At 47.3% G+C, this 25,026-nt stretch overlaps 1 protein-coding gene across 1 annotated transcript in view; it reads left to right on the plus strand.

Moving 5' to 3' along the window:
• LOC144680645 (regulating synaptic membrane exocytosis protein 1-like) overlaps nucleotides 1–25,026 on the plus strand; it is a 704,348-nt gene that overhangs the window by 654,499 nt on the left and 24,823 nt on the right. Inside the window, exon 25 of the mRNA XM_078541863.1 lies at nucleotides 24,891–25,000. Within this exon, the coding sequence (XP_078397989.1) occupies nucleotides 24,891–25,000 (110 nt within the window). The remainder of the gene's footprint in view (nucleotides 1–24,890; nucleotides 25,001–25,026) is intronic.

The following is a 25,026-nucleotide window of genomic DNA, read 5'->3' on the forward strand; positions in this document are numbered from 1 at the left end:
CATTGTACAAATGGGAGTTACCCAGGAGTGATACACTGTACAAATAGGAGTTTCCCAGGTGTAATACCTATACCAATAGGAATTTTGCAAGAGTGATGCCCTGTACCAATAGGTGTAACCCAGGAGTGATACCCTGTACCAGTAGGTTTACGCAGGAGTGATGCCCTGTACCAATAATAAGTTACCAAGGAGTGATACCCTGTACCAATAGGAGTTACCCAGGAGTGATAGCCAGTACCAATAGGAGAGTTACCCAGGAGTGATACCCTGTACCAAAAGGAGTTACGCAGGAGGGATACCCTGTACCCATAGGAGTTACACAGGCGTAATACCTGTACCAATAGGAATTATGCTTGAGTGATGCCCTGTACCAATAGGTGTTGCCCAGGGGTGATATCCTGTACCAATAGGATTTACCCAGGAATGATACCCTGTACCAGTAGGAGCCACCGAGGAGTGATACCCTGTACCAATAGGATTTACCCAGGAGTGATACCCTGTACCAATAGGAGGTACCCAGGAGCGATGCCCTGTGCCAATAGGAGTGCCACCCAGGAGTTGTACCATGCAGCAATAGGTGAGTCGCCCAAGAGTGACACCTTGTACCAATAGAAGTTACCCAGGAGTGACACCCTGTACCAATAGGAGCCAACCAGGAGTGATGCCCTGTACCAATAGGAGTTATCCAGCAGTGATACCGTGTACCAATAGGAGAATCACCCAGGAGTGATACCCTGTACCAATAGGAGTTATCCAAGAATGATATCCTTTAGCAATGGGAGAGTCACCCAGGAGTGATACCCTGTACCAATAGGAGCCACCCAGGAGTGCTACCCTGTACCTATAGGCGATACACAGGAGAGATACCCTGTACCAAAAGGAGTTGCCCAGGAGTGATACCCTGTTCCACTAGGAGTTATCCAGGAGTGATATCCTGCACCAATAGGAGTTATCCAGGAGTGATATCCTGCACCAATAGGAGAATCATCCAGGAGTGATACTCCGTAGCCATAGGAGCATCACCCAGGAGTGATGCCCTCTACCAATAGGAGCCACCCAGGAGAGATACCCTGTACCAATAGGATTTATCCAGGAGTGCTACACTGTACCAATAGGAGAGTTACCAGGAGTAATACCCTTTACCAATAGGAGTTACGCAAGAGTGATGCCCTGTACCAACCGGAGTTATCCAGGAGCGATACCCTGTACCAATAGGAGAGTCACCCAGGAGTTTTACCCTATACCGATAGGAGAATCATCCAGGATTGCTACTCCGTATCCATAGGATCCTCACCCAGGAGTGATACTCTGTACCAATAGCAGCTACCCAGGAGAGATACACTGTACCAATAGGATTTACCCAGGAGTGATACCCTGTACCAATAGGAGAGTCAACCAGGCATGATTCCCTGTACCAATTGGAGTTACCCAGGAATGATACCCTGTACCAATAGGTGTTACACAGGAGTGATACGTTGTACCAGTAGGAATTACCCTGGAGTGATACCCTGTAAAACTGGGATCCAGCCGGCAAATGACTGCCAGTGGAAATGAGAGGCAATCAGGTGCTGACAGGAAATACAAATGGGAGCCAGCCAGGAGACATAGTCAGAACAATTCAAAAGCACTCAGGGTGTGATACCATGGACAACATGGAACTAACTATGAGCTGTTAACCACAGGAAATGGAGAAGTACAGAAGGGGAAAAATGGGTATAACCGCCAATAAACATGGGAATAACGACGGAACAACACACCAGAGATATGGAATCAAACAAACAGAGGAAGAAAGTGATAGCAAATACAATTTCAGGGAATACTACCCTGTACAAATAGGAGCCAGCATGGAGTGAAAGCCAGTACAAATAGGAGCTGCTCAGGGGGTGATAGCCAGGAGGAATAGGAACAACACATGGAATGGAAACCATTACAATGTTAGTCAATTCGTAGTGTTCATACTGTGGATTAAATTCTTCAGTGGCTGCAGTTTGAACTGTCTCTCAATCCCTGGATGACTCTCTCCTGTACTGTCTCTCACCCCGTGGCTAACTCCGACGTTTACTGTCTCTCACTCGCTAGTTGACTCCTTTGTGTGCTCTCTCTAACTCCATGGGTTGCTCCTTCGTATACTATTGTTCACTCCCTTTCTTGCTCCCTCGTGTACTGTCTCACACTCCCTGGGTTTCTCCCTCGTTTACGCTCTCTCACTCACTGGGTGACTCCCTTGTCTCCTGCTTCTCAATACCTGGCTCACTCCCTCCTGTACTCTGTCAATCCCTGGTTGACTCCCTCGTGTATTGTCTCTCACTCCCTGACTGCCTCCCTAGTGTACTGTCTCTCACTGCCTGGTTTACTCCCTTGTGTATTGTCTCCCTCAAACCCTGGCTGACTCCTTCATGCATTGTCTCTCAATTCCTGGCTGACTCTCATACATCTCTCAGTCCCTGGTTTACACTCTCATATACTTTCGTTCATTCCCTATCTTGCTCCATCGTGTACTGTATCTCACTTCCTGGGTGTCTCCATTGTGTGTGGTCAATCGCTCCCTGGCTGAATCCCTCATTTACACTCTCACTCCCTGGTTGACTCCCTCGTATACCATCGTTCACTCCCTATTTTGCACCGTTGTGTCCTGTCTCGCACTCCTTGGCAGAGCCCTTCGTGTACTGTTTCTCAATCCCTGGCTCACTCCCTCCTCCAGTCTGTCACTTCCTGGTTGACTCCCTTGTGTACTGTCCCTCACGCACTGGCTGACTCCATCTTGTACTGTCTCTCAATCCCTGCTTTACTCCCTCGTATACTATCGTTCCACTCCCTATCTCACTCTCTGGCTGACTCCATCTTGTACTGTCTCTCAATCCCTGCTTTACTCCCTCATTTATGGCAGGCTATTGAGTTGGATGATCAGCCATGATCATAATGAATGGCAGAGCAGGCTCGGAGGGCCGAATGGCCTACTCCTGCTCCTATTTCCTATGTTTCTATGTTTCTATGTATACTATCATTCACTTCCTATCTCACTCCCTGGGTGTCTCCCTCATGTACTTTCTCTCACTCTCTCGATGTTTTCCTCGTGCAGTCTCACTCACTCCCAGGCTGACTCATTAAAGTACTGTCTCTCACTCCCTGGGTGTCTCCCTCGTGTATGGTCACTCACTCCTTTGCTGACACTCTCATGTACTGTCTCTCTCACTCCCTGGTTTACTCCCTCGTATACTATCATTCACTCCCTCTCTTGCTCCCTCATGTGCTGTTTCACACTCCTGGCTGTCTCCCTCATGTACTCTCTGGATGTTTCCCTCGTGCAGTCTCACTCACTCCCAGGCTGACTCCCCCATACATTGCCTCTCACTCCCTGGCTGATTCCCTCCTCTCACACCCTGGTTTACTCCCACGTACACTATCATTCACTTGCTATCTTGCTTCTTCGTGCACTGTACCTCACTCCCTAGGTGTCTCCCTCGTGTATGGTGAATCACTCCCTTGCTGACTCCCTTGTGTACTGTCTCTCTCACTCCCTATCTCACTCCGTGGGTGTCTCCCTCGTGTGCTGTCTCTCTTACTCCCTGGTTCATGCCCTATCTTGTTCCCTCGTGTCCGGTCTATCAATGCCTGGCTGACTGCCTCGTGTACTCTCTCTTACTCCCCGGTTTATTTGCTTGTTTACTCTCTCATTCCCTGGCTAACTCCCTCCTGTATTGTCTCTAACTCCCAGGCTGACTTCCTCGTGTACTCTCTCTCACTCCCTGGTTTACTCCCTCATACGCTATCGTTCACTCCCTATATTGCTCCCTCGCTCCCTGTGTCCCCCTCTTGTATGGTGAATCAATCCCTGGATGAATCCCTCGTGTACACTCTCTTAATCTCTGGCTGACTCTATCTTGTGCTGTCTCTCACTCCCTGCGTGACTCCCTCATAAACTATCATTCACTCCCTATCTTGCTCCCTCATGTAATGTTTCACACTCGCAAGCTGACTCACTCATGTAACCTGTCTCACTCCCTGGCTGATTCCCTCGTGTACTCTCAATCCCTGGCGGACTCCCTCATGTACGGTCTCTCACTCCCAGGCTGACTCCCTCATGTACTCTCCTTCACACTCTGGCTGACTCCATCTTGTACTGTCTCTCACTCCCTCACTCTCTCCCTCGTATACTCTCACTCCCTGGCTGATTCCCTCGTGTACTCTCAATCCCTGGCGGACTCCCTCATGTACTGTCTCTCACTCCCTGATTTACTCCCTTGTGTACTATCATTCACTCCCTATCTCACTCCCTGGGTGTCTCCCTCGTGTACGGTCTCTCACTCCCAGGCTGACTCCCTCATGTACTCTCCTTCACACTCTGGCTGACTCCATCTTGTACTGTCTCTCACTCCCTCACTCTCTCCCTCGTATACTCTCACTCCCTGGCTGATTTCCCCATGTACTCTCTCTCACTTCCTGGCTGTCTCCCTCGTGTACTCTCTCTCACTCCCTGGCTGAATTCCTCGTGTACTCTCTCTCACTCCCTGGCTGAATTCCTCGTGTACTCTCTCTCACTCCCTGGCTGAATTCCTCGTGTACTCTCTCTCACTCCCTGGCTGAATTCCTCGTGTACTCTCTCTCACTCCCTGGCTGAATTCCTCGTGTACTCTCTCTCACTCCCTGGCTGAATTCCTCGTGTACTCTCTCTCACTCCCTGGCTGTCTCCCTCGTGTACTCTCTCTCACTCCCTGGCTGTCTCCCTCGTGTACTGTCTCTCACTCCCTGGCTGACTCCCCCATGTACTGTCTCTCACTCCCTGGGTGACTACCTCGTGTACTCATTGAATACTTCCTTGTCAAATTACTCCTTCCAAAGTGTATCGCCTCTTTTCAGGGATAAATTCCATCTGCCACTTATCTGCCTCTTTGACCATCCCATCTATATCTTCCTGTAGCCCAAGACACTCACCCTCACTGTTAACCACCTGGCCAATCTTTGTGTCATCTGCAAACTTACTAATCCTACCCCCCACATAGTCATCTATGTGGTTCATATAAATATCAAATAATAGGGGACCCAGTACCGATCCCTGTGGTACGCCACTGGACACTGGCTTCCAGTCAATAAAGCATCCTTCTGTCATCACCCTCTGTCTCCTACAACTAAGCCAATTTTGAATCCACCTTATCAAATTACCCTGTCTCCCTCATGTATGGTCACTCACTCCCTGGCTGAACCCCTCGTTTACAGTCTCTCAATCCCTGGTTGACTCCCTCGTATACCATTATTCATTCCCATCTTGCACCGTCGTGTACTGTCTCGCACTCCTTGGCTGAGCATCTCGTGGACTGTTTCTCAATCCCTGGCTCACTCCCTCCTCTAATCTGTCACTCCCTGGCTGACTCCCTCGTATATTATCCTTCATTCCCTATCTCACTCCCTGGGTGTCTGCCTCATGTATGATCTCTCACTCCCTGGCTGTCTCCTCCGTGTACTGTCTCTCACTCCCTGGTTTACTCTCTCATACACTATCGTTCAGTCCCTAACTTGCTCCCTCGTGTACTGTCCCTCACTCCCTGGTGTTCTCCCTCGTGTATGGCGAATCACTCTCTGGATGAATCCCTCGTGTCCACTTTCTCATTCTCTGGCTGACTCCATCTTGTGCTGTCTCTCACTCCCTGTACTTTCATTCACCCCCTATCTTACTCCCTCATGTGGCATTTCACACTCCCACGCTGACTCACTCATGTACACTCTCTTACTCCCTGGCTGACTCCCTCATGTATCATCTGTCACTCTCTAGCTGACTCCCTCGTGTACTGTCTCTCTCACTCCCTGACTGTCTCCCTCATGCACTCTCTCTCAGTCCCAGGCTGACTCCCTCGTGTACTGTCTCCCTCAAACCCTGGCTGACTCCCTTGTGCATTGTCTCTCAATTCCTGGCTGACTCTCATGCACTATCTCTCACTCCCTGGTTGACTCCCTCATATACCGTCGTTCAGTCCCTATAATGCTCCCTCGTGTACTGTCTCCCACTCCTTGGCTGAGCCCCTCGTGCACTGTTTCTCAATACCTGGCTCACTCCCTCCTCTACCCTGTCACTCCCTGGTTGACTGCCTCGTGTACTGTCCCTCACTCCCAGGCTGACTCCCTCGTGTACTCTCTCTCACTCCCTGACTGAATCCCTCATTTACACTCTCTCACTCCCTGGTTGACTCCCTCGTATACCCTCGTTCACTCCCTATCTTGCACTGTCCTGCAGTGGCTCACTCCTTGGCTAAGCCCCTTGTGTACTGTTTCTCAATACTTGGCTCAGTCCCACCTCTACTTTGTCACTCTCCAGTTGACTGCCTTGTGTACTGTCCCTCACTCACTGGCTGACTCCCCCATGTACTGTCTCTCTCACTCCCTGGCTTACTCCATCGTGTACTGTCTCTCTCAGTCTCTGGCTGTCTTCCTCATGTACTGTCTCTCCCTCTCCCTGGCTGTCTCCCTCGTGCAATGTGTCTCTCAATCCCTGGCTCACTCCCTCCTGTACTCTCTCACTCCCTGGCTGACTCCCTCGTGTACTATCTCTCTCACTTCCTGGTTTAATCCCTCGTGTAATGTCTCCCTCAATCCCAGGCTGACTCCCTCATGCACTGTCTCTGAATTCCTGGCTGACTCTTGTACACCATCCCTTACTTCCTGGTTTACTCCCTCGTATATAATCGTTCACTCCCTATCTTGCACCGACGTGTACTGTCTCTCACTCCTTGGCTGAGCCCCTCGTGTACTGTTTCACAATCCTTGGCTCACTCCCTCCTCTACTCTGTAACTCCCTGGTTGTCTCCCTTGTGTATTGTCTGTCACTCCCTGGCTGATTCCCTCGTGTACTCTCTCTCACTCCCTGGCTGATTCCCTCGTGCACTCTCTCTCATTCCCTGGTTTACTCCCTCATGTGCTGTGTCTCTCAATTCCTGGCTGACTCTCTTACACCATCTCTCACTCCCTGGTTTCCTCCCCCATATACCATCATTCACTCCCTATCTTGCACCGACATGTATTGTCTTTCGTGTACTCTCTCGTGTACTCTCACATTCTCTGGCTGACTCCTTGTGTACTCTCTCTCACTATCTGGCTGACTCCTTCTTATACTGTCTCTCAATCCCTGGTTGAGTCCCTCGTATACTATCGTTCACCCCCTCTCTTGCTCCCTCATTTGATGTTTCACACTCCCAGGATGACTCACTCATGTACTCTTTCTCACTCCCAGGCTGACTCCCTCATGTACTGTCTATCACTCCCCGCTTTACTCCCTCATTCACTGTTTCTCAATTCCTGGCACCAGGAAATCTTGTGCACCATCTCTCACTTCCTGGTTTACTCTCTTGAATACTCCCTATCTTGCTCCCTCATGTACTGTATCTCACTTACTGGGTGTCTCCCTCATGTATGGTCACTCACTCCCTGGCTAAACCCTTGTTTACACTCTCTCACTCCCTGGTTTACTCCCTCGTATAACATCGTTCATTCCCTATAATGCTCCCTCGTGTAATGTCTCCCACTCCTTGGCTGAGCCACTTGTGTACTGTTTCTCAGTCCCTGGCTCACTCCCCCTTCTACTCTGTCACTCACTGGCTCACTCCCCACTGTACTGTCTCACTCCCTGGCTAATTCCCTCGTGTGTTCCCTCTCACTCCCTGGCTGAATCCCTCATTTTCACTCTCTCACTCCCTGGTTGACTCCCTCGTATACCCTTGTTCACTCCCTATCTTGCACTGTCCTATACTGGCTCACTCCTTAGCTAAGCGCCTCGTGTACTGTTTCTCAATACTTGGTTCAGTCCCTCCTCTACTCTGTCACTCCCCAGTTGACTGCTTTGTGTACTGTCCCTCACTCCCAGGCTGACTCACTCATGTACTCTCTTTCACTCCCTGGCTTACTCCCCCATCTACTGTCTCACTCACTCCCTGGCTTACTCCATTGTGTGCTGTCTCTCCCTCTCTGGCTGACTCCATCTTGTACTGTCCCTCACTCCCTGCTTGACTCCCTCATATACTTTTGTTCACTCCCTATCTTGCTCCTTCATGCACTGTTTCACACTCGCAGGCTCACTCCCTCGTGTGCTCTCTCTCACTCTCCCTGGCTGTGCCCCTTGTGCACTGTCTCTCTCACTCCCTGGCTAAGACCATCATGCGTTGTTTCTCAATCCCTGGCTCACTCCCTCCTGTACTCTCTCACTCCCTGGTTGACTACCCCGTGCATTGTCTCTCTCACCCTGGCTGACTCCATTTTGTGCTGAGTCTCTCATTCCCTTGTTGACTCCCTCATATACTATCATTCACTCCGTATCTTTATCCTCATGTACTGTCTCACACTCCAGGCTGCCTCACTGCCGTACTGTTCTCTCTCACTCCCAAGCTGATCCCCTCATGTACTGTCCCTCACTCCCTGGCTGACTCCCTCATTTACTCTGTCTTACTCCCTGGTTTACTCCCTCATATACTATCGTTCAACCCCTATCTGACTCCCTGCGTGTCTCCCTCGTGCACTGTCTCTCGCTCACTAGCTGACTTGCCCTTGTACTGTCTCTCTCACTCCCTGGTTTACTCCCTCGTAAAATATCATTCACTCCCAACTTACTCCCCCGTGTACTGTCCCTCACTCCCTGGCTGACTCCTCGTGTACTCTCTCTCACTCCCTGGCTAACTCCCTCAAGCACTCCCTGGTTTACTCCCTGGTATGCTATCATTCACTCCCTATCTTGCTCCTTCTTGTACTGTATCTCACTCTCTGGGTATCTCCCCCATGTATGGTCTCTCGATCCCTGGCTGACTGAACTGTGTACTGTCTCTCACCCCCTGGCTGTCTCCCTCATCTACTCTCTCTCACCCCCTGGCTGACTCCCCCGTGTACTGTCCCTCACTCCCTGGCTGACTCCTCGTGTACTCTCTCTCACCCCCTGGCTGACTCCCCCATGTACTGTCTCCCTCACCCCCTGGCTGAGTCCATCTTGTACTGTCTCTCACTCCTTGGCTGTCTCCCTTCATGTACTATTAGTCACTCCCTATCTTGCTCCCTCGTGTACTGTCTCTCACTCCCTGGTTTACTCCCTTGTGCATTGTCTCTCAATTCCTGGCTAACTCTCAAACACCATCTCTCACTCCCTGGTTTACTCTCTCCTACACTATCGTTCACTCCCTATCTTGCTCCCTCGTGTGCTCTCTCTAACTCCATGGCTGAATCCCTCATTTACACTCTTTCAATCCCTGGTTGACTCCCTCGTATACCCTCGTTCAATCTCTATCTTGCACCATCGTGTCTTTCAGTAGTAGAAAGACCACTCCTTGGCTGAGCCCCTCGTTCATGTTTCTCAATCCTTGGCTCACTCCCTCCTCTACTCTCTCACTCCCTGGTTGCCTCCCTTGTGTATTGTCTCTCACTCCCTGGCTGACTCCCTCATGTACTCACTCTCACACCTTGACTGTTTCCTTTGTTTATGCTCTCACTCCCTGGTTGACTCCCTCATACACCATCGTTCACTCCCTATCTTGCACCGTCCCGTACTGTCTCTCAGCCCTTGGCTGAGCCCCTCGTGTACTGCTGCTCAATCCCTGTCTCATTCCCTGCTCTACTCTGTCACTCCCTGGTTGATTCCCTTGTGTACTGTCCCTCGCTCCCATGCTGACTCCCTCGTGTACTCTCTCTCAATTCCTGGCTGACTCTGGTACACCATCTCTCACTCCCTGACTGTCTGTCTCGTGTACTGTCTCCCTCAAGCCCAGGCTGACTCCCTCGTGTACTGTCTCCCTCAAGCCCAGGCTGACTCCCTCGTGTACTGTCTCCCTCAAGCCCTGGCTGACTCCCTCGTGCATTGTCTCTGAATTCCTGGCTGACTCTCATACACCATCCTTCACTCCCTGGTTTACTCCCTCATGCACCATCATTCACTCCCTATCTTGCACCGATGTGCACTCTCTCTCACTCCCTGGCTGAGTCCATCTTGTATTGTCTCTCACTCCCTGGCGGTCACCTTTGTGCACTCTCTTTCACTCCTTGGCTGACTCCCTCAAGTGCTCTCTCTCACTCCCTGGTTTACTACCTCATGTACTATCATTCACTATCTATCTTTCTCCATCGTGTACTGTTTCTCAATCCCTGACTGGCCTACTGCCTTGTGTACGGTTTCTCACTCACTAGTTGACTCGTTTGTGTACTGTCTGTTAATCCTGGTTGACTCTCATACACCATCTCTCACTCGCTGGCTGTCTCCCTCGTGCACTCTTACTCCCCGGCTGGCTCCCTAATGTACTCTCTCACTCACTGGTTTACTCCCTTTTATTATTATTATTATTATCGTCACTCCCTATCTTGCTCTCTCGTGTACTGTCTGACTGGCCTACTGCCTCGTGTATGGTTTCTCAATCCCTGGCTCATTCCCTCCTGTATTCTCTCACTCCCTGGTTAACTCCCTCACACAGTATCATTCACTCCCTATCTTACTCGCTCGTGTACTTATCTCATTCCCTGGGTGTCTCCCTCGAGTAGGGTCTCTAGCTTCCTGGCTGACTCCACCTTGTACTCTCTCACTCCCTGATCTACTCCCTCATGTACCTCCTGTTACTCCCTGCTTGACTCCCTCCTATACTATCGTTCACATCCTATCTTGCTCTCTCATTTACTGTCTCTCGCTCCTTAGCTGACTCCCTCATGTCTCATATCGTACACGAGGGAGCAAGACAGGAAGTGTACGATACTTTATGAGGGAATAAATCAGGAAGTGAGGGTACATGAGGGAGTCAGCCTGTGAGTAAGAGAGACTGCACGAGGGAGTCAGCCAGGGAGTGAGAGAGAGTACATGAGGGAGTCAGCCTCATATACTATCACTCCCTATCTTGATCCCACATGTGCTGTTTCACACTCACAGGCTGACTGAATCATGTTCTCTTTATCACTCACTGGGTGTCTCCCTCATGTACGGTCACTCACTCCTTTGCTGACTCCCTCGTGTACTGTCTCTCACTCCCTGGTTTACTCCTTCGTGTACTGTCTCCCTCAATCCCTGGCTGACTCCCTCGTGCATTGTCTCTCAATTCCTGACTAACTCTCATACACCATCTTTCACTGCCTGGCTTACTCTCTCCTACACTATCGTTCATTCCCTATCTTGCTCCCTCGTGTGCTGTATCTCACTTCCTGGGTGTCTCCCTCATGTAGGGTCTCCTATTTCCTGGCTGAATGCCTCGTTTACACTCTCTTACTCCCTGGTTCGATCGCTCGTATACTCTCTCATTCCCTGGCTGAGTCCCTTCTGTACTGTCTCATATTACCTGGCTGACTCCCTCCGGTACTGTCTCTCACTCCCTTGGCTATCTCCCTTGTGTACTGCCTCTCTCACTCCTTGCTTGACTCCCTCGTATACGATCATTCACTCCCTATCCTGTCCTTCATGTACTGTCTGTCTCACTCCCAGGTTGACTCATTCCTGTATTGTCTCTTGCACTCCCTGGCTGCCTCCGCCATGTACTGTCTCTCTCACTCCCTGGCTTATTCCCTCGTATACTATCGTTCAAACCCTATCTTGCACCCTCGCGTACTATCCCTCACTCCCTGGGTGTCTCCCTCGTGTACTCTCTCACTCCCTGGTTTACTCCCTCATATACTATCATTCACTCCCTATCTTGCTCCGTTGTGTACTGCCTTCACTCCCTGGCTGACTCCACCGTGTATTGTCTCCCCTTCCCTGGCTGACTCCCTCGTGTACTGTCTCTCACTCCCTGGTTTACTCCCTCGTATACTATCGTTCACTCCCTATCTTGCTCCGTCGTGTACTGTCCTCCCTCCCTGGCTGACTCCCCTGTGTACTGTCTCTCACTCCCTAGTTTACTCCCTCGTATACTATCGTTCAATCCCCATATTTCTCCGTCGTGTACTATCCTCCCTCCCTGGCTGACTCTCCCGTGTACTCTCTTTCACTCCCTGGATGATTCCCTCGTGTTTCTCAATCCTTGGCTCACTCCCTCCTGTACTCTCTCGCTCCCTGGTGTACTCCCTCGTATATCTTCTGTCACTCCCTTCATGTCTCCCTCGTTTACTGTTCATCACTTCATATCTTGCTCTCTCATGTACTGTCTCTCACTCCCTAGCTGACTTCCTCATGGACTCTCTCTTACCCTCTGGCTGACTCTCTTGTGTTCTCTCTCTCAATCCCTGGCTGAATCTCATACAACTTCTTTCACTCACTGGCTGACCCCCTCCTGCATTGCCTTTCATTCCTTGGTTTACTCGCTCGTATACCATCATTCACTCCCTATCTTGTTCCGTCGAGTACTGTATCTCACTCCCTGGGTGTCTCCCTCCTGTACGGTCTCTCATTCCCTGGCTAACTCACCTGTGTACTCTCTCTCTCTCTGCCTGCTTGACTCCCTTGTATACTATGTTCACTCCCTACCTTGTCCCTCATGTACTGTTTCTCTCACTCCCAGGCTGACTCACTCCTGTATTGTCTCTCTCACTTACTGGCTGTCTCCGTCATGCACTCGCTCTCAGTCCCTGGCTGACTCCCCCATGTACTCTCTCTTACCCCCGGGTTGAATCCCTCATGAATTGTCTCTCCCTCCCTGGCTGACTCCCTCTCACTCCCTGGTTTACTCCCTCGTGTACTCTCTCACTCCCTAGGTGTCTCCCTTGTGTACTGTCTCTCAATCCCTGGCTGACTCACCTGTGTACTCTCTCTCACTCCCTGCTTGCCTGCCTCGTATATTATCACTCACTCCCTATCTTGTCCCTCGTGTGCTGTCTCTCACTCCTTGGCTGACTCCCTCAAGCACTCTGTCTCACTCCCTGTCTGTCTCTCTCATTTACTGACTCTCTCACTTCCAGGCTGACTGCCTCATCCACTGTCTCTCACTCCCTGGTTGACTCCCTCATATACTGTGTCTCTCGCTCCCTGGTTTACTCCATTGTATACTATCATTCACTCCCTATCTTGTTCCTTCTTGTACTGTCTCTCAATCCGTGGCCGATTCCCTCATGTACTCTCTCTCGCTCCCTGCTTGACTCCCTCATATACTATCGTACATTCCCTATCTTTCCCATCATGTACTGCATCTCACTCCCTGGGTGCCTACATCATCTATGGTGTCTCACTCCCTGCCTGACTCCCTCATGTATTGTCTCTCATTCACTGGTTGACTCCCTTATGTAGTCCCTCTTATTCCACTCTCACTCCCAGGCTAACTCCTTCGTGCACTGTCTCTCACACACTGGCTGACTCCCCCGTGTACTATCTCTCTCACTCCCTGGTTTATTCCCTCATATACTATTGTTCACGCCCTATCTTACTCCCTTGTGTACTGTCCCTCACTCCCTGGGTGACTCACTTATGTACTGCCCCTCGCTCCCTTGCGGACTCCCTCATGTATTGACTCTCACTCCCACATTGGCTCCCTCGTGTACTGTGTCTCTCACTCCCTGGTTGACTCCTTTGTGTACTGTATCACTCATTCCCTGGTTGACTCTCTCGAGTACACTCTCTCCCTCCCTGGCTGACTCCATCGTGTAGTTTCCCTCACTCCCTGACTGACTCTCTCGTATACTCTCTCTCACACCCTGGCTATGTCCCTGGTGTATTATCAATCACTCCCTGGCTGACTCCCTCCTCTACTCTATCTCACTCCCTGGCCGACTCCCTCCTGTACTCTGTCTCACTCCCTCATGTACTCTCTCTTGCTGATTACCATGTACTGCCCTCCCTCAGCTGATAAATCAGTGCTCCTCCATGTTGAACACCACTTGGAGGAAGCATTGATGGTGGCAAGGGTGCAGAATGTACTCCGGATGGGGAACTTCAATGTCCATCGCCAAGAGAGGCTCGGTAGCACCACTACTGACCGAGCTGGCCGAGTCCTAAAGCACAAAGCTGGGTCTGCAGCAGGTGGTGAGGGAACCAACAGGAGGGAAAAACTTACTTGACCTCTTCCTCACAAGCCTGCCTGCCGCAGATGCATCTGTCCATGACAGTATCGGTAGGGGTGACCACCGCACAGTCACTGTGGAGACAAAGTTCCACCTTCACATTGAGGATCCCCTCCATCGTGCTGTGTCGCACTACCATCGTGCTAAATGGGTCAGATTTTGAACAGATCTAACAACTCAAGACTGGGTATCCATGAGGCTCCGTGGGACATCAGCAGCAGCAGAATTGTATTCGAACACAATATGTAACCTCATGGCCCGGCATATCCCCCACTCTACCATTACCATCAAGCCAGGGGATCAACCCTGGTTCAATGAAGAGTGCAGGAGGGCATGCCAGGAGCAGCACCAGGCATACCTAAAAATGAGCTGTCAACCTGGAGAAGCTATAATACAGGACTACTTGCATGCCAAACAGCATAAGCGGCAAGTGATAGACAGAGCTGAGTGATTCCACAACCAATGGATCGGATTTAAGCTCTGCAGTCTTGCCACATCTAATCGTGAATGGTGGTGGACAATTAAACAACTCACTGGAGGAGGAGGCTCCACAAATATCCCCATCCTCAATGATGAAGGAGCCCAGCACATCAGTGCAAAAGATAAGGCTGAAGCATTTGCTGCAATCTTCAGCCAGAAGTGCCAAGTGGATGATCCATCTCGGCCTCCTCCCAAGGCCCCCAGCATTTGTATCTGTGTATGTAGCCTCCTGTTAATTTCTGATTATTCAGTTAAAATAATTCAGCAGGCAGGTTTTAATGTTGAACAAGGTCGAGGTTATTTCATTACAAGATTACAGCTGGAATTATTTCAGTATAATTGATACAGTTATGAACTATAAATATAGGTACAAGGATTAAAAGCAGATAAAGATAAAAAGATGCTTAATGATGAGATTGCAAAGCAATCTCTGAGATATCATTGTGGGCCTGTTGCTTTGAATTCCTCCTTTCTGAAGTGGAGGGTTTGAACCTTGAAGTCAGATTCAGCAGTCACGATGATTTCTTTAGGTGACTTTCTAGTGGTTGTCTGCACAGCTAGACTCAGCGGCTCATCAGCTTTGGGGAGCAAATGAGCTCCCTTTAATGGTTCTGCCATTATGACAGTTGATGTTTCCCCCCTGGGCACATTCCTCTATTGCTCCAGGTGGCAGGGAACCCCAGCTCTCGCATATGTTTTCGCTGAGAGCTGTCTGCTGATATTTTCTCTCAAAACATCCACACCAAAATGGCCTCCTGCAGCCCTTTTCCTAATTCAAAAACATAAAATGGCTGCTATGTTAATTTAGGCGAGTCATTATTCCACAGAGCAAATAAGTCAGTTAAATTGCAGACTTTTGAGGAAGTTCTTCATGTCTCCTGTTCCCTCAGAAGTAAAAGGGTTTTTCACACCTTTTAGGAGATTCAATTATGGTGTCCAAAGCATCTTTGAATTGCAAGTATCTTGTGATCCTTCTTGAGGTAAGGACAGTCTGGCTAACAGCAGTTGGAATCCACAAGAGAAGTCCCGTTACTTCTGGGAACCATGTTTTAAAACTCTATTTTATCCATTTTCAAAAGAATTTGTAAAAAAGTCTGTAATATAATTACACATCCATGACATAATTTATTGCCATTGCTTGTCTACTGTCACACTTTTTAATGTAGTTTCCCAATCTACCACAGCCAACTTGCCTCTCATAGGTTCTTTTGTTTAAATTTAAGACCCTAGTTTCAGATTGAACCCTATCACTGTCAAACTTAATGCCAAATCCTACATTATCATGGTCACTCTTCCCTAGAGGCTTCTTTACAATGAGTTTATTAATTCATCCTTTCTCATTACATAATACTAGATCTAAAGTAGCCTGTTCTCTAGTTGTCCTCACCATACTGTTCCAAAAAACCATCATGTATACATTCCAGGAATTCATCCTCCCCATCATTAGTGCTAATTTGGTTTACCTAACCTATATGCAGTTTGAAGTTCCCATGATTACTGTATTACCCTTATTACATGACCTCCAATTTCCTGATTTATGCCATGCTCTATATTATCACTACTGTTTGGTGGCCTATAAATAACCAAGTTTGCCAGCTCTTGTTGTTTCTTTGCTCCGCCCAAACTGATTCTACATCTCGATCGTCTGATCTAAGATCCTCTCTCATTAAGGTAGTGATCTCATTTTTATTAACAGCACTACCCCACCTCCTTTTCCTTTTTGCCTATCCTTCTTAAATGTCGAATGCCCTTGAACATTCAGTTCCCAGCCATAGTCACCCTGCAGCCATGACAATTTGGTCTACCTGTTTACTTCCATTTGTGTCATCAATTCATTTACCTTGTTCTGAATGTTGTGTGCTTCCAGATAGTAGACAAGCCTTTAATTCTGTATTTTTATTATTTTCATAACCTCTACTTATCTGCTGGTGCATTCTTAAGTTTCAAAGCTTTGTCCCCTCCTGCCACACTCAGATTGTCAAATCCCTTATTTCTACCTTGCTGCCTTGCCCTGTCCTTTCTCTTTAACTTATCACATTTTCCCTCACCTGATCCATCGCCCCACTATTTAGTTTGAAGCCCTCTCTACCACCCCAGCTATACAACTCGCCAGAATACTGATCCCAGCACAGGTCAGTCCAGCTCCCACTTTCCCCAGTACTGGTGCCAGTGCCCCATAAATAGAAACCCATTTGTCCCAAACCAAGCTTTGAGTCATACATTGAACTCTCCAATCCTATGTCAATTTGCTCATGGCTCAGGTAATAATCCCTAAACAGAACCTCTTTCCTAGTTCTACCTATATCTTTGGTCCCTATGTGGACCTGCATCCACCCCCTCCCACTGCAAGTTCTTCGCCATCCCTGAGCAGATGTCCTACACCCTGGCACCAGGCAAGCAACAAAGCCTTCTGGGCTCTTGCTCTTGGCTGCAGAGAACTGTGTCTATCCCCCTCACTGTACTAGCACCAGCTACCACAACATTCCTTTTTGTTCCCCCACTTGAATGGCTTCCTGTACCACGTGCCATGATGTTCACTCATCCACCCTGCAGCCCCCACTTTCATCCATACAAGCTGCAAGAACCATGAACTTGTTGGACAATTGCAAAGACCGAGGCTCCTCCACTTCTACTTTTTCGATCCCCTTACCCGCCTCACTCACAGTTAAATCCTCCTGTCCCTCACAGGGTTCATATTTTTTCTTACTTGCTTAAACTACCTAAATCCGATTTGTATACTTTTTCTATCCTTTTAGAAACCTCCTTTCCTACCTACCTTGTGTAATCAGCAAATTTACCTGGCATACATTCAGTCCCATCATCCAAGTCATTAATATCAATTGTGAATAATTCAGGCCCCAGCACTGATCCCTGTGGCACTCCACCCATTACAAGTTGCCAAACTGAAAAAGACCCATTTATCCCTGCTCTCTGCTTCCTGTCAGCTAACCAATACTCTATCAATATGTTACTGCCTACACCATTAGTTCTAATTTTGTGAAGTAAACTTTGATGTGGCACCTTATTGAAAGCCTTTTGGAAATCCAAGTACATCAACTCTACAGGTTCCCCTTTATCCACCTTGCTTGTTACTTCCTCAAAGAGCTCTAATAATTAGTCAAACATGATTTCTCTTTCACAAAATCATGTTGACTTCGTCTGATTGTATTATGATTTTCTAAATGTCCTGCTATTACCTCTTTAAATCATGGATTCCAGCATTTTCCCTATGACAGATGTTAGGCTAACAGGCCTAGAGTTTCCTGCTTTCTGTCCCCCTCCTTTCTTGAATAGAGGTGTTACATTTGCTATTTTCAAAGCTGCAGGGACCTTTCCAGAATCTCGGGAATTTGGGAAGGTTACAACCAATGCATTGACTATTTCTGCAGTTAACTTGTGTTAAGACCCTAGGATGCAGCCCATCAGGGACTTGCCAGCCTTTAATCCCCTTAGTTTTCCCAGTAGTGTTTCCCTAGTGTTGTGATTGTTTTAAGCTTGTCCATCCCTCTTACCTCTTGATTTTCAAGCATTCTTGGGATGTCTTAAACAGTGAAGACAGACTCAAAATACATCTTTAATACTGCCACCATTTCCTTGACTTCAATTTTTCAATTCCCCAGTCTCAGCCTCTAAGGAACCAATACTCACTTTAAGTACTCTTTTATTTTTTAAATACTTATTTAAAACTCTTACTATCAGTTTTTATATTACTAGCTAGTTTTCTCTCATACTCTAATTCTTTCCTCATTATTTTTAGTCATTCTTTGCTGCTTTCTAAAATCTGTCCAACTTCTGACCTACTACTAACCTTCACACTATTGTATGTTTTTTTTCAGTTCTTTCCTCAACTTCCTTAGTTAGCCATGGATGGTGTATCTGTTCTCAAAGAGTCTTTATTTCATAATGTCTTTATTTCTTTGCTGGGAGTCATGACCTTAAATGTCTGCCAAAGCTATTCTACTATCCTAAGCTTTTAACCTATTTTCTCAGTTCACTTTAGCCAACTGTGTCTTCGTACCATTGCAATTGCCTTTATTTAAGTTTAAGACACATTCCTCAACTTCAAACTGGACGTGAAATTCTATCATGTTATGATCACTGTTGCCTAGAGGCTCTTTTACTATGAAGTCATTAACTAATCCTGTTTCATTGCACAATGCCAAGTCTGAAATAGCCCGCTCCCTGGTTGGCACCAGAACATAGTGCTGTAAGAAATTGTCCTGAATATGCTTTGTGAACTCATCTTCCAGGCTACCTTTGCCAATCTGATTTATCTAATCTATATGAAGATTAAAATTACCCATGATTATTGCAGTATTTTTTTTACAAGCCCCCATTATTTCTTTCTGTATACTCTGTCCTACAGTGTAGCCACTGTTAGGGGGCCTCCCACCAGTGACTTCTTACCTTTGCTATTCCTTATCTCTACCCAAGCTGATTCTACACCTTGATCTTCTGAAATAAGTCACTACTGTATTAATGTCATCCTGAATTAACAGAGCTACTCAACCATCTTTTTATAGATTCCTTTCCTTCTGAAATGTCGAGTACATTTGAATATTCAGATCCTAGCTTTGGTCACCTTGCAACATGTCTCTGAAATGGCTATCAGGTCATACATATTTATTTCTATTTGTGCTATTAATTCATCCATTTTGTTACAAATGCTGCATTCATTCATATACAGAACCTTTAATTCTGTCTTTTTATCATTCTTTCAAACTCTGGCCTTATCGATGATGCACTTAAGCTCTGCCCCTTCCCGCCACACACCTACCCCTATTGCTATCCTGTTGCATTGCCTTGCCCTTTCTCTTAAATTTATCACATCTCCTCTCATGTGATTCCCACCACACACCACCCCACCCCCCCCTCTCCCCCCCACCTCCCCACCGCCCCACCATTTAGTTTAAAGCCCTCTCTACAGCCCTAGTTATATGACTCGACAGGACATTGGTCCCAGCATGGTTCAAGTATAGACTGTCCCAACGGTACAGCTCCCACTTTTCCCAGTACTGGTGCCAGTGCCCCCTGAATCAAAACCCATTTCTCCTACTCCGGTCTTTGAGCCGCACATTCAACTTATTTACCTCATTTACCTTACACCAATTTACTTGTGGCTCAGGTGGTAATCCACAGAGTTTATTACCTTTGAGGTTCTGCTTCCTAATTTAGCCCCTAGCTGCTCATAATCACTAAGCGTTATGCTTTCCTAGCCCTTTCTATGTCTTGGTATCCACATGGACCATGCCAACTGTATACTCCCACTGCAGGTTCCTTTCCAGCCGTGGGAAGATGGCCCAAACCCTGGCATTGGGCTGGCAAGACCACTGTCTGGACTTGTGCTCTGAGCTGCAGAGAAATGTGTCTAACTGTACATAAGGCACAGGCCTAGCCTTGCAAAATGCCAGCTGTACATTGTCTTTTATCTTTACTTTGGCCTTTTGATGCCTAATTTTATATTTTGGCTCTTGGTGCTCAAAGATCACTTTGTGCTCTCTTTGCACTTTCTCAATGTCAGATATACTCTTACTGATTCCCTGCTGTAAATAACTTGACCCAGTTTAATCCTATTTTCTTAAACCAATTTCTTCCCATCAGGGAGACTTTGTTCCCTCCAATGACTACAAATGGAAAGTGACAGGATACATCATCACATTCCACCCTGACCCTAACTCCACCTAACACTGGAATACTGTTATTGGAATAACTAGTTAGTTCCACACCAGTTTTGTGGAAGAGAATGTGACTTAAGAGGCCCAGACTTTCGCTCCCAGGTCGAGTGCACAAAGTCGGGACATTTTCGACTCTGCGAACCCAACCCAGGAAAAAGAGAGAAAAAGTTGGGATTTTTGTTCTGCGGGGTGGGGAGGCGGGTGTGGGCTGGATTAGAAGTCGGGTCCGCTGCCTCTGAAATGAGGAGGCTGCTGGGTGCTGAGGCAGGCAGGCCTCTGTGTTTTGGCACTATGTGAAAGATTTCTTTAAAAATGAAACAACAAACATCCCTCCATCCCTCACCCCCTGATCCACCCACACACTCTCCATGCCCCATCCATGCTGACCCATGCCAACCTATGCCCCTGTACCCACCCCCATGGCCCCTTATACCACCTGCTCCACTCTATCCATCCCCACAACCCCTCATACCCCACCATGCAAACCCATGTACCCACTCATCCCACAGCCCTTTATAGCCCCAATGCCAACTTAGTGCCAACCTATGCCCCCTACACTTATGCCTCCCATGCTAACTCACCTATTATTCACCATGGGCAAACCTATGGAGCCATGCTGGCATAAAATAACCTGTCTATTGATGATGTCACTAATTTTAGAACACTCTCATTTATCAAAAATCATTCAATACATTGAAATTCTTTCAACTAGCCTCTTAGGAAAAGTACTTAATCTTTTATGAAACAAACATCTCTATTCTGTAACCACTTGGAGCTGCCACTGAAACTGCCCACTTAACAGGTAAGCCACTGTGATAATGTTAGGTTGTAAAGTCAGTCATGCAGCACAAATCCTATAGTTATAGTACTCAGGCTTATGTAAACAGACAGGGTGAAATAGCATGCACTGTTTTTTTAAACACCACACTTTTTTAAATATAAAGCCCAATAGCCCAAATCCCTTGACAGCTTTAACAGTTCCAATCAGCCTTGTCAGTTCCAATGTGTTTTGACACTTCTTTGCCAGCTTCACAGTACTTTGACAACTTGGCATTCTTTGACAGCTTGACAGTTGTTTCACAACTTTGACAGTTCCAATGAATTAATGCACTTTTTACGCATATTCATGCCTAATTTTAACAATCTTAAGGGGAACTTTCCCTTTTCAAAAGAGGTACCTTACCTCTCCCTAACTGTTTTGGCACTATGTCTAAAGACACATTATTTTATGTCACTTTACCTCCACCAAAGGGCACTTGACCTATCCCAAAGGCAGTCCAGAACCATGTCCAAAGGGGGTTCCTTATCTCTCCAAAATGGTACCCTGGCTATCCAAATGAATCCATAAGGTTCAGACCTGCTCCCACCAGACCTAATCTTCACATTTTGGCTTTCAGACATTCCACAAAAATAGCGGAGGCTGGGTTCAGAAGCAGGACCTCCAGGCTTGGGCCTCTACTAGCACAGGGGCAGACTAGTTACTCTGTTCAGTATTCACCCCTTTATCGCCACCTGCTGCTGGACACTTCCCTGATTTGGAGTTGCCATCCTGGCAGCTAGGCATATCACATAGTGGCTGATCTTCTTGTGTTTCAATTTCCACATTCCCATCTAACCCTGATAACCTTTGATTTCCTTTGCCCAACAAGAACCTTTGCCCTAAAAAGTGTTCAATTACCTCACCTCCACCACCTTCCAAAGAATTCGAAAGTGGCACAACCCTCTGAGAGAAAAAAATTCTCCTCATCTCTGTAGGTAAGTTGTGATTCTCCAACTTTCATTTCTATAGTGGAATTTTATCTTCAGCCCTGTTACACTCATCTTCCATGTGCTGTTTTTCTTGCTCTCTGGCTGAGCACAACTCTTAATCTTCCTGCTTCATAACATCATCTTCTGTTTCCACATCTATCATATGAGCATTTAAAGATTTCCAGACCCTTGAACCAGCTTTAGATCTACCATGACCTTAACCTAGTGCATGGCTGTGACCTGGAACTTTACCACCATCTGGAGCATAACATTTTCCGCTATGCCTTCATGTCATCTGGAAATCGGGAGGCACAAGTCAGGAAGGTGATGAAATACTCCCCACTCGCCTGAATGAGTGCAACTCCCACAACACTCAAGAAGCTTGACACCGTCCAGCTGGATTGACACCACATCCACAAACATTCACTCCCTCCACCACCGACGCACAGTAGTAGCAGTGTGTACCATCTACAAGATGCACTGCAGGAATTCACCAAGGCTCCTTAGGCAGCACCTTCCAAACCCATGACTGCTACCACCTAGAAGGGCAAGGGCAGCAGATAGATGGGAACACCACCAACTGGAAGTTCCCTCAAAGCCATTCCCCATCCTGACTTGGAAATATATTGCTGTTTCTTCACTGTTGCTGGGTCAAAACCCTGGAACTCCCTCCCTAACAGCACTGTGGGTGTACCCACAGCACATGGACTGCAGCGGTTCAAGAAGGCAGCTCACTGCCACCTTCTCAAGGGCAACTACGGATGGGCAATAAATGCTGGCCCAGCCAGCGAAGCCCACATCTTATGAATGAATAATATGACCGACTTTCCCACAGGCATAACACTTAAACTGGAAATGGTGGCTACCGTGGCAATGGTAATATCTAAATTTCTGACTCTGAGACTGTGAACTTGACTGCCATGGCCTGGATCTGGCTGAAGTCTGAAGTCTGGTGGACCTCCCCTGTCACCTCAGGAAAAGAACTTCCTTACAATTTGCAACTATCCCTTTCTGCCATTTCCATTGCTGTGGACTCATCACAGGCCTCCTTTCATGCCAGCTTATTGCCTTTACTCAAAAGCTTGGCCTGGATTTTATTGTCCTTTGAGCCTCCTACAAACGTGTCTCTAAGGTTGATTTCTAAGTTTGTACCATACCTACAGTGAGGAGGGAGTTTCTTTAATGCAAGAATGTATCTGCAACAACCTCACTTGGCAATGCTTTCTTTTACGGATTGCAGCTCTCAATGTAATCTCATTCTTAGTCGTGCTATAATATGAGTCCAGAATCTCATTACTTCCAGAATAGTCCATAGTACTGGGGTCTCATGGGTAACATTGGTTGGATACCACCTCAAAAGCTTCTGGTCCCATCATGGTGAGGAAAACATTTACTTTATCCTCATCTCCGATTTCATTCACTTTCAGTTAAATGCGTCACCTTCATTCATAATTACACCAGCCCTCTGTGCCAGGGTTTAATTCCCCCATTGTCCCCAAATATGTCTTCAGTGCCATTGTTTCAATTCTGTACCGTGCTGACTCACTGTGTACCTGAGTACAATGTACACACGGAGCAATCTTTCAAATTGCCCAAACTTCCTTAAAATCAACTTTAGCAATTACAAAAATGTGTCACAAAGTTCTTGAGTACTTAATTACTCAAATGAAATGTTTAAAAAAACATCCCATCCTCATTGCCATCTTTCTGTCGTGTGTTGCATTGACTAACACATACTCAACTACAGGCAACCATTATTGAACTAACTTTATTTACACCTCGCCAACAGAGAGGGCAGCACAAAAATGTTTGACCGTTGTAATATATTGCAATACGTTTTGCAAAAAGGCTCTGATTTTAATGGGGTGGCCGGGACGGTGAGTGTGTCGATGTGCCCTGAAACAGATGCACCCTAATGCAACCCTAACTGAAGGTCATTTAGCACTTGATAAGCAGACACTAAACAGATGATGGCCTGACATCATCTATGGCTCAAGCATGTACCTAGACTTCTGACTGCAGCCTCCTTGCTGCCTTGGGTTCACCTTCAAGCTGCACTGTCAGCACCATATTGTCTCCATCACAAAGACTACAAATGGTAGGGTACCCACCTACACCCTGACTTCAGCCCACATATTTAAGGAAAAGCTGGATGCATACATGAGGGAGCTGGGAATAGGAAGATGCATTGAGATGCAGTAAACAGGAGGCTCATGTGGAACATTGTGATCTGTTTCTGTGTTCACCATCCCGCGTAACTGAAATCCTCACACGTCTTCGTCACCTCCAGGCCTTGATTTTTCCAATGCTCTCCTGGCCAACCTCCCACTCTCCATAAGCTTCAGTACATTCTCATCTCATGCCCTTGCATCCTATTCAGCTCTGCATCATCAATTACTTATTGTTTTGACTCCTGGTCCCTCAATGTGTTAGATTTAAAGCCCTCCATCATCTTCCACTTCCCTATCTCTGGAACCTCCTCCAGGTCTAATTATTACCAAACGGTCCAGCCAGATTTTCTGTTCCTCTCACACCTCCTGACCTTCCTGTCCCTTGTCCCATCATTCTGACTCTCCACCTCCTCTTCCTGCCCAACTTTTGACCAAGATTGTAATCACCCTATGCAATAAGTCTTTTTTGGTCTGTTTTCCTTGTGTGTGCAGTAAAGTGCCTTGAGTCATTTTTTAACGTTAAAGGCACAGTGTAATGTAAGCTCCCACATGAGCACTGGTGACTTTGGCATTGAATCCCAGTCAGTATCATTGGGAAGGAAAAATAAATGGAAAGAAAAGAGAATAACAGAAATTGTGAAAGGTGAACTTGCCATTGAAGTTGAACTGACCTTGAACTGACGGCTGCCACAACAGGTTTGACTTCAGGGGAGGCAGCTCTAGATACTGGAGAACGTTGCCAATGGTTTTCACCCAGAAAATTGCAATTTCCCAACCTGTGCTTCCTGTGAGCATTGTCCTTGCTCGCAGTGCTCAATGAATCAGGCTAATTCTCAGCAGTCATTTAGTAGAATATTTCCATCAGTTCTAACTGTGCTATTGTCTGATTCAGTTTATTCCCTGGGATGAGACTGGGAGCTGACAGTCAGTTCAGCGACTTCCTCGATGGGCTGGGACCTGCACAACTTGTTGGGAGACAGACATTAGCAACTCCTTCCATGGGTAAGTGATGAGTTATCAGAATTATA

This window comes from Cetorhinus maximus, chromosome 5, assembly GCF_964194155.1.
Source record: "Cetorhinus maximus chromosome 5, sCetMax3.hap1.1, whole genome shotgun sequence".
NCBI lineage: Eukaryota > Metazoa > Chordata > Chondrichthyes > Lamniformes > Cetorhinidae > Cetorhinus > Cetorhinus maximus.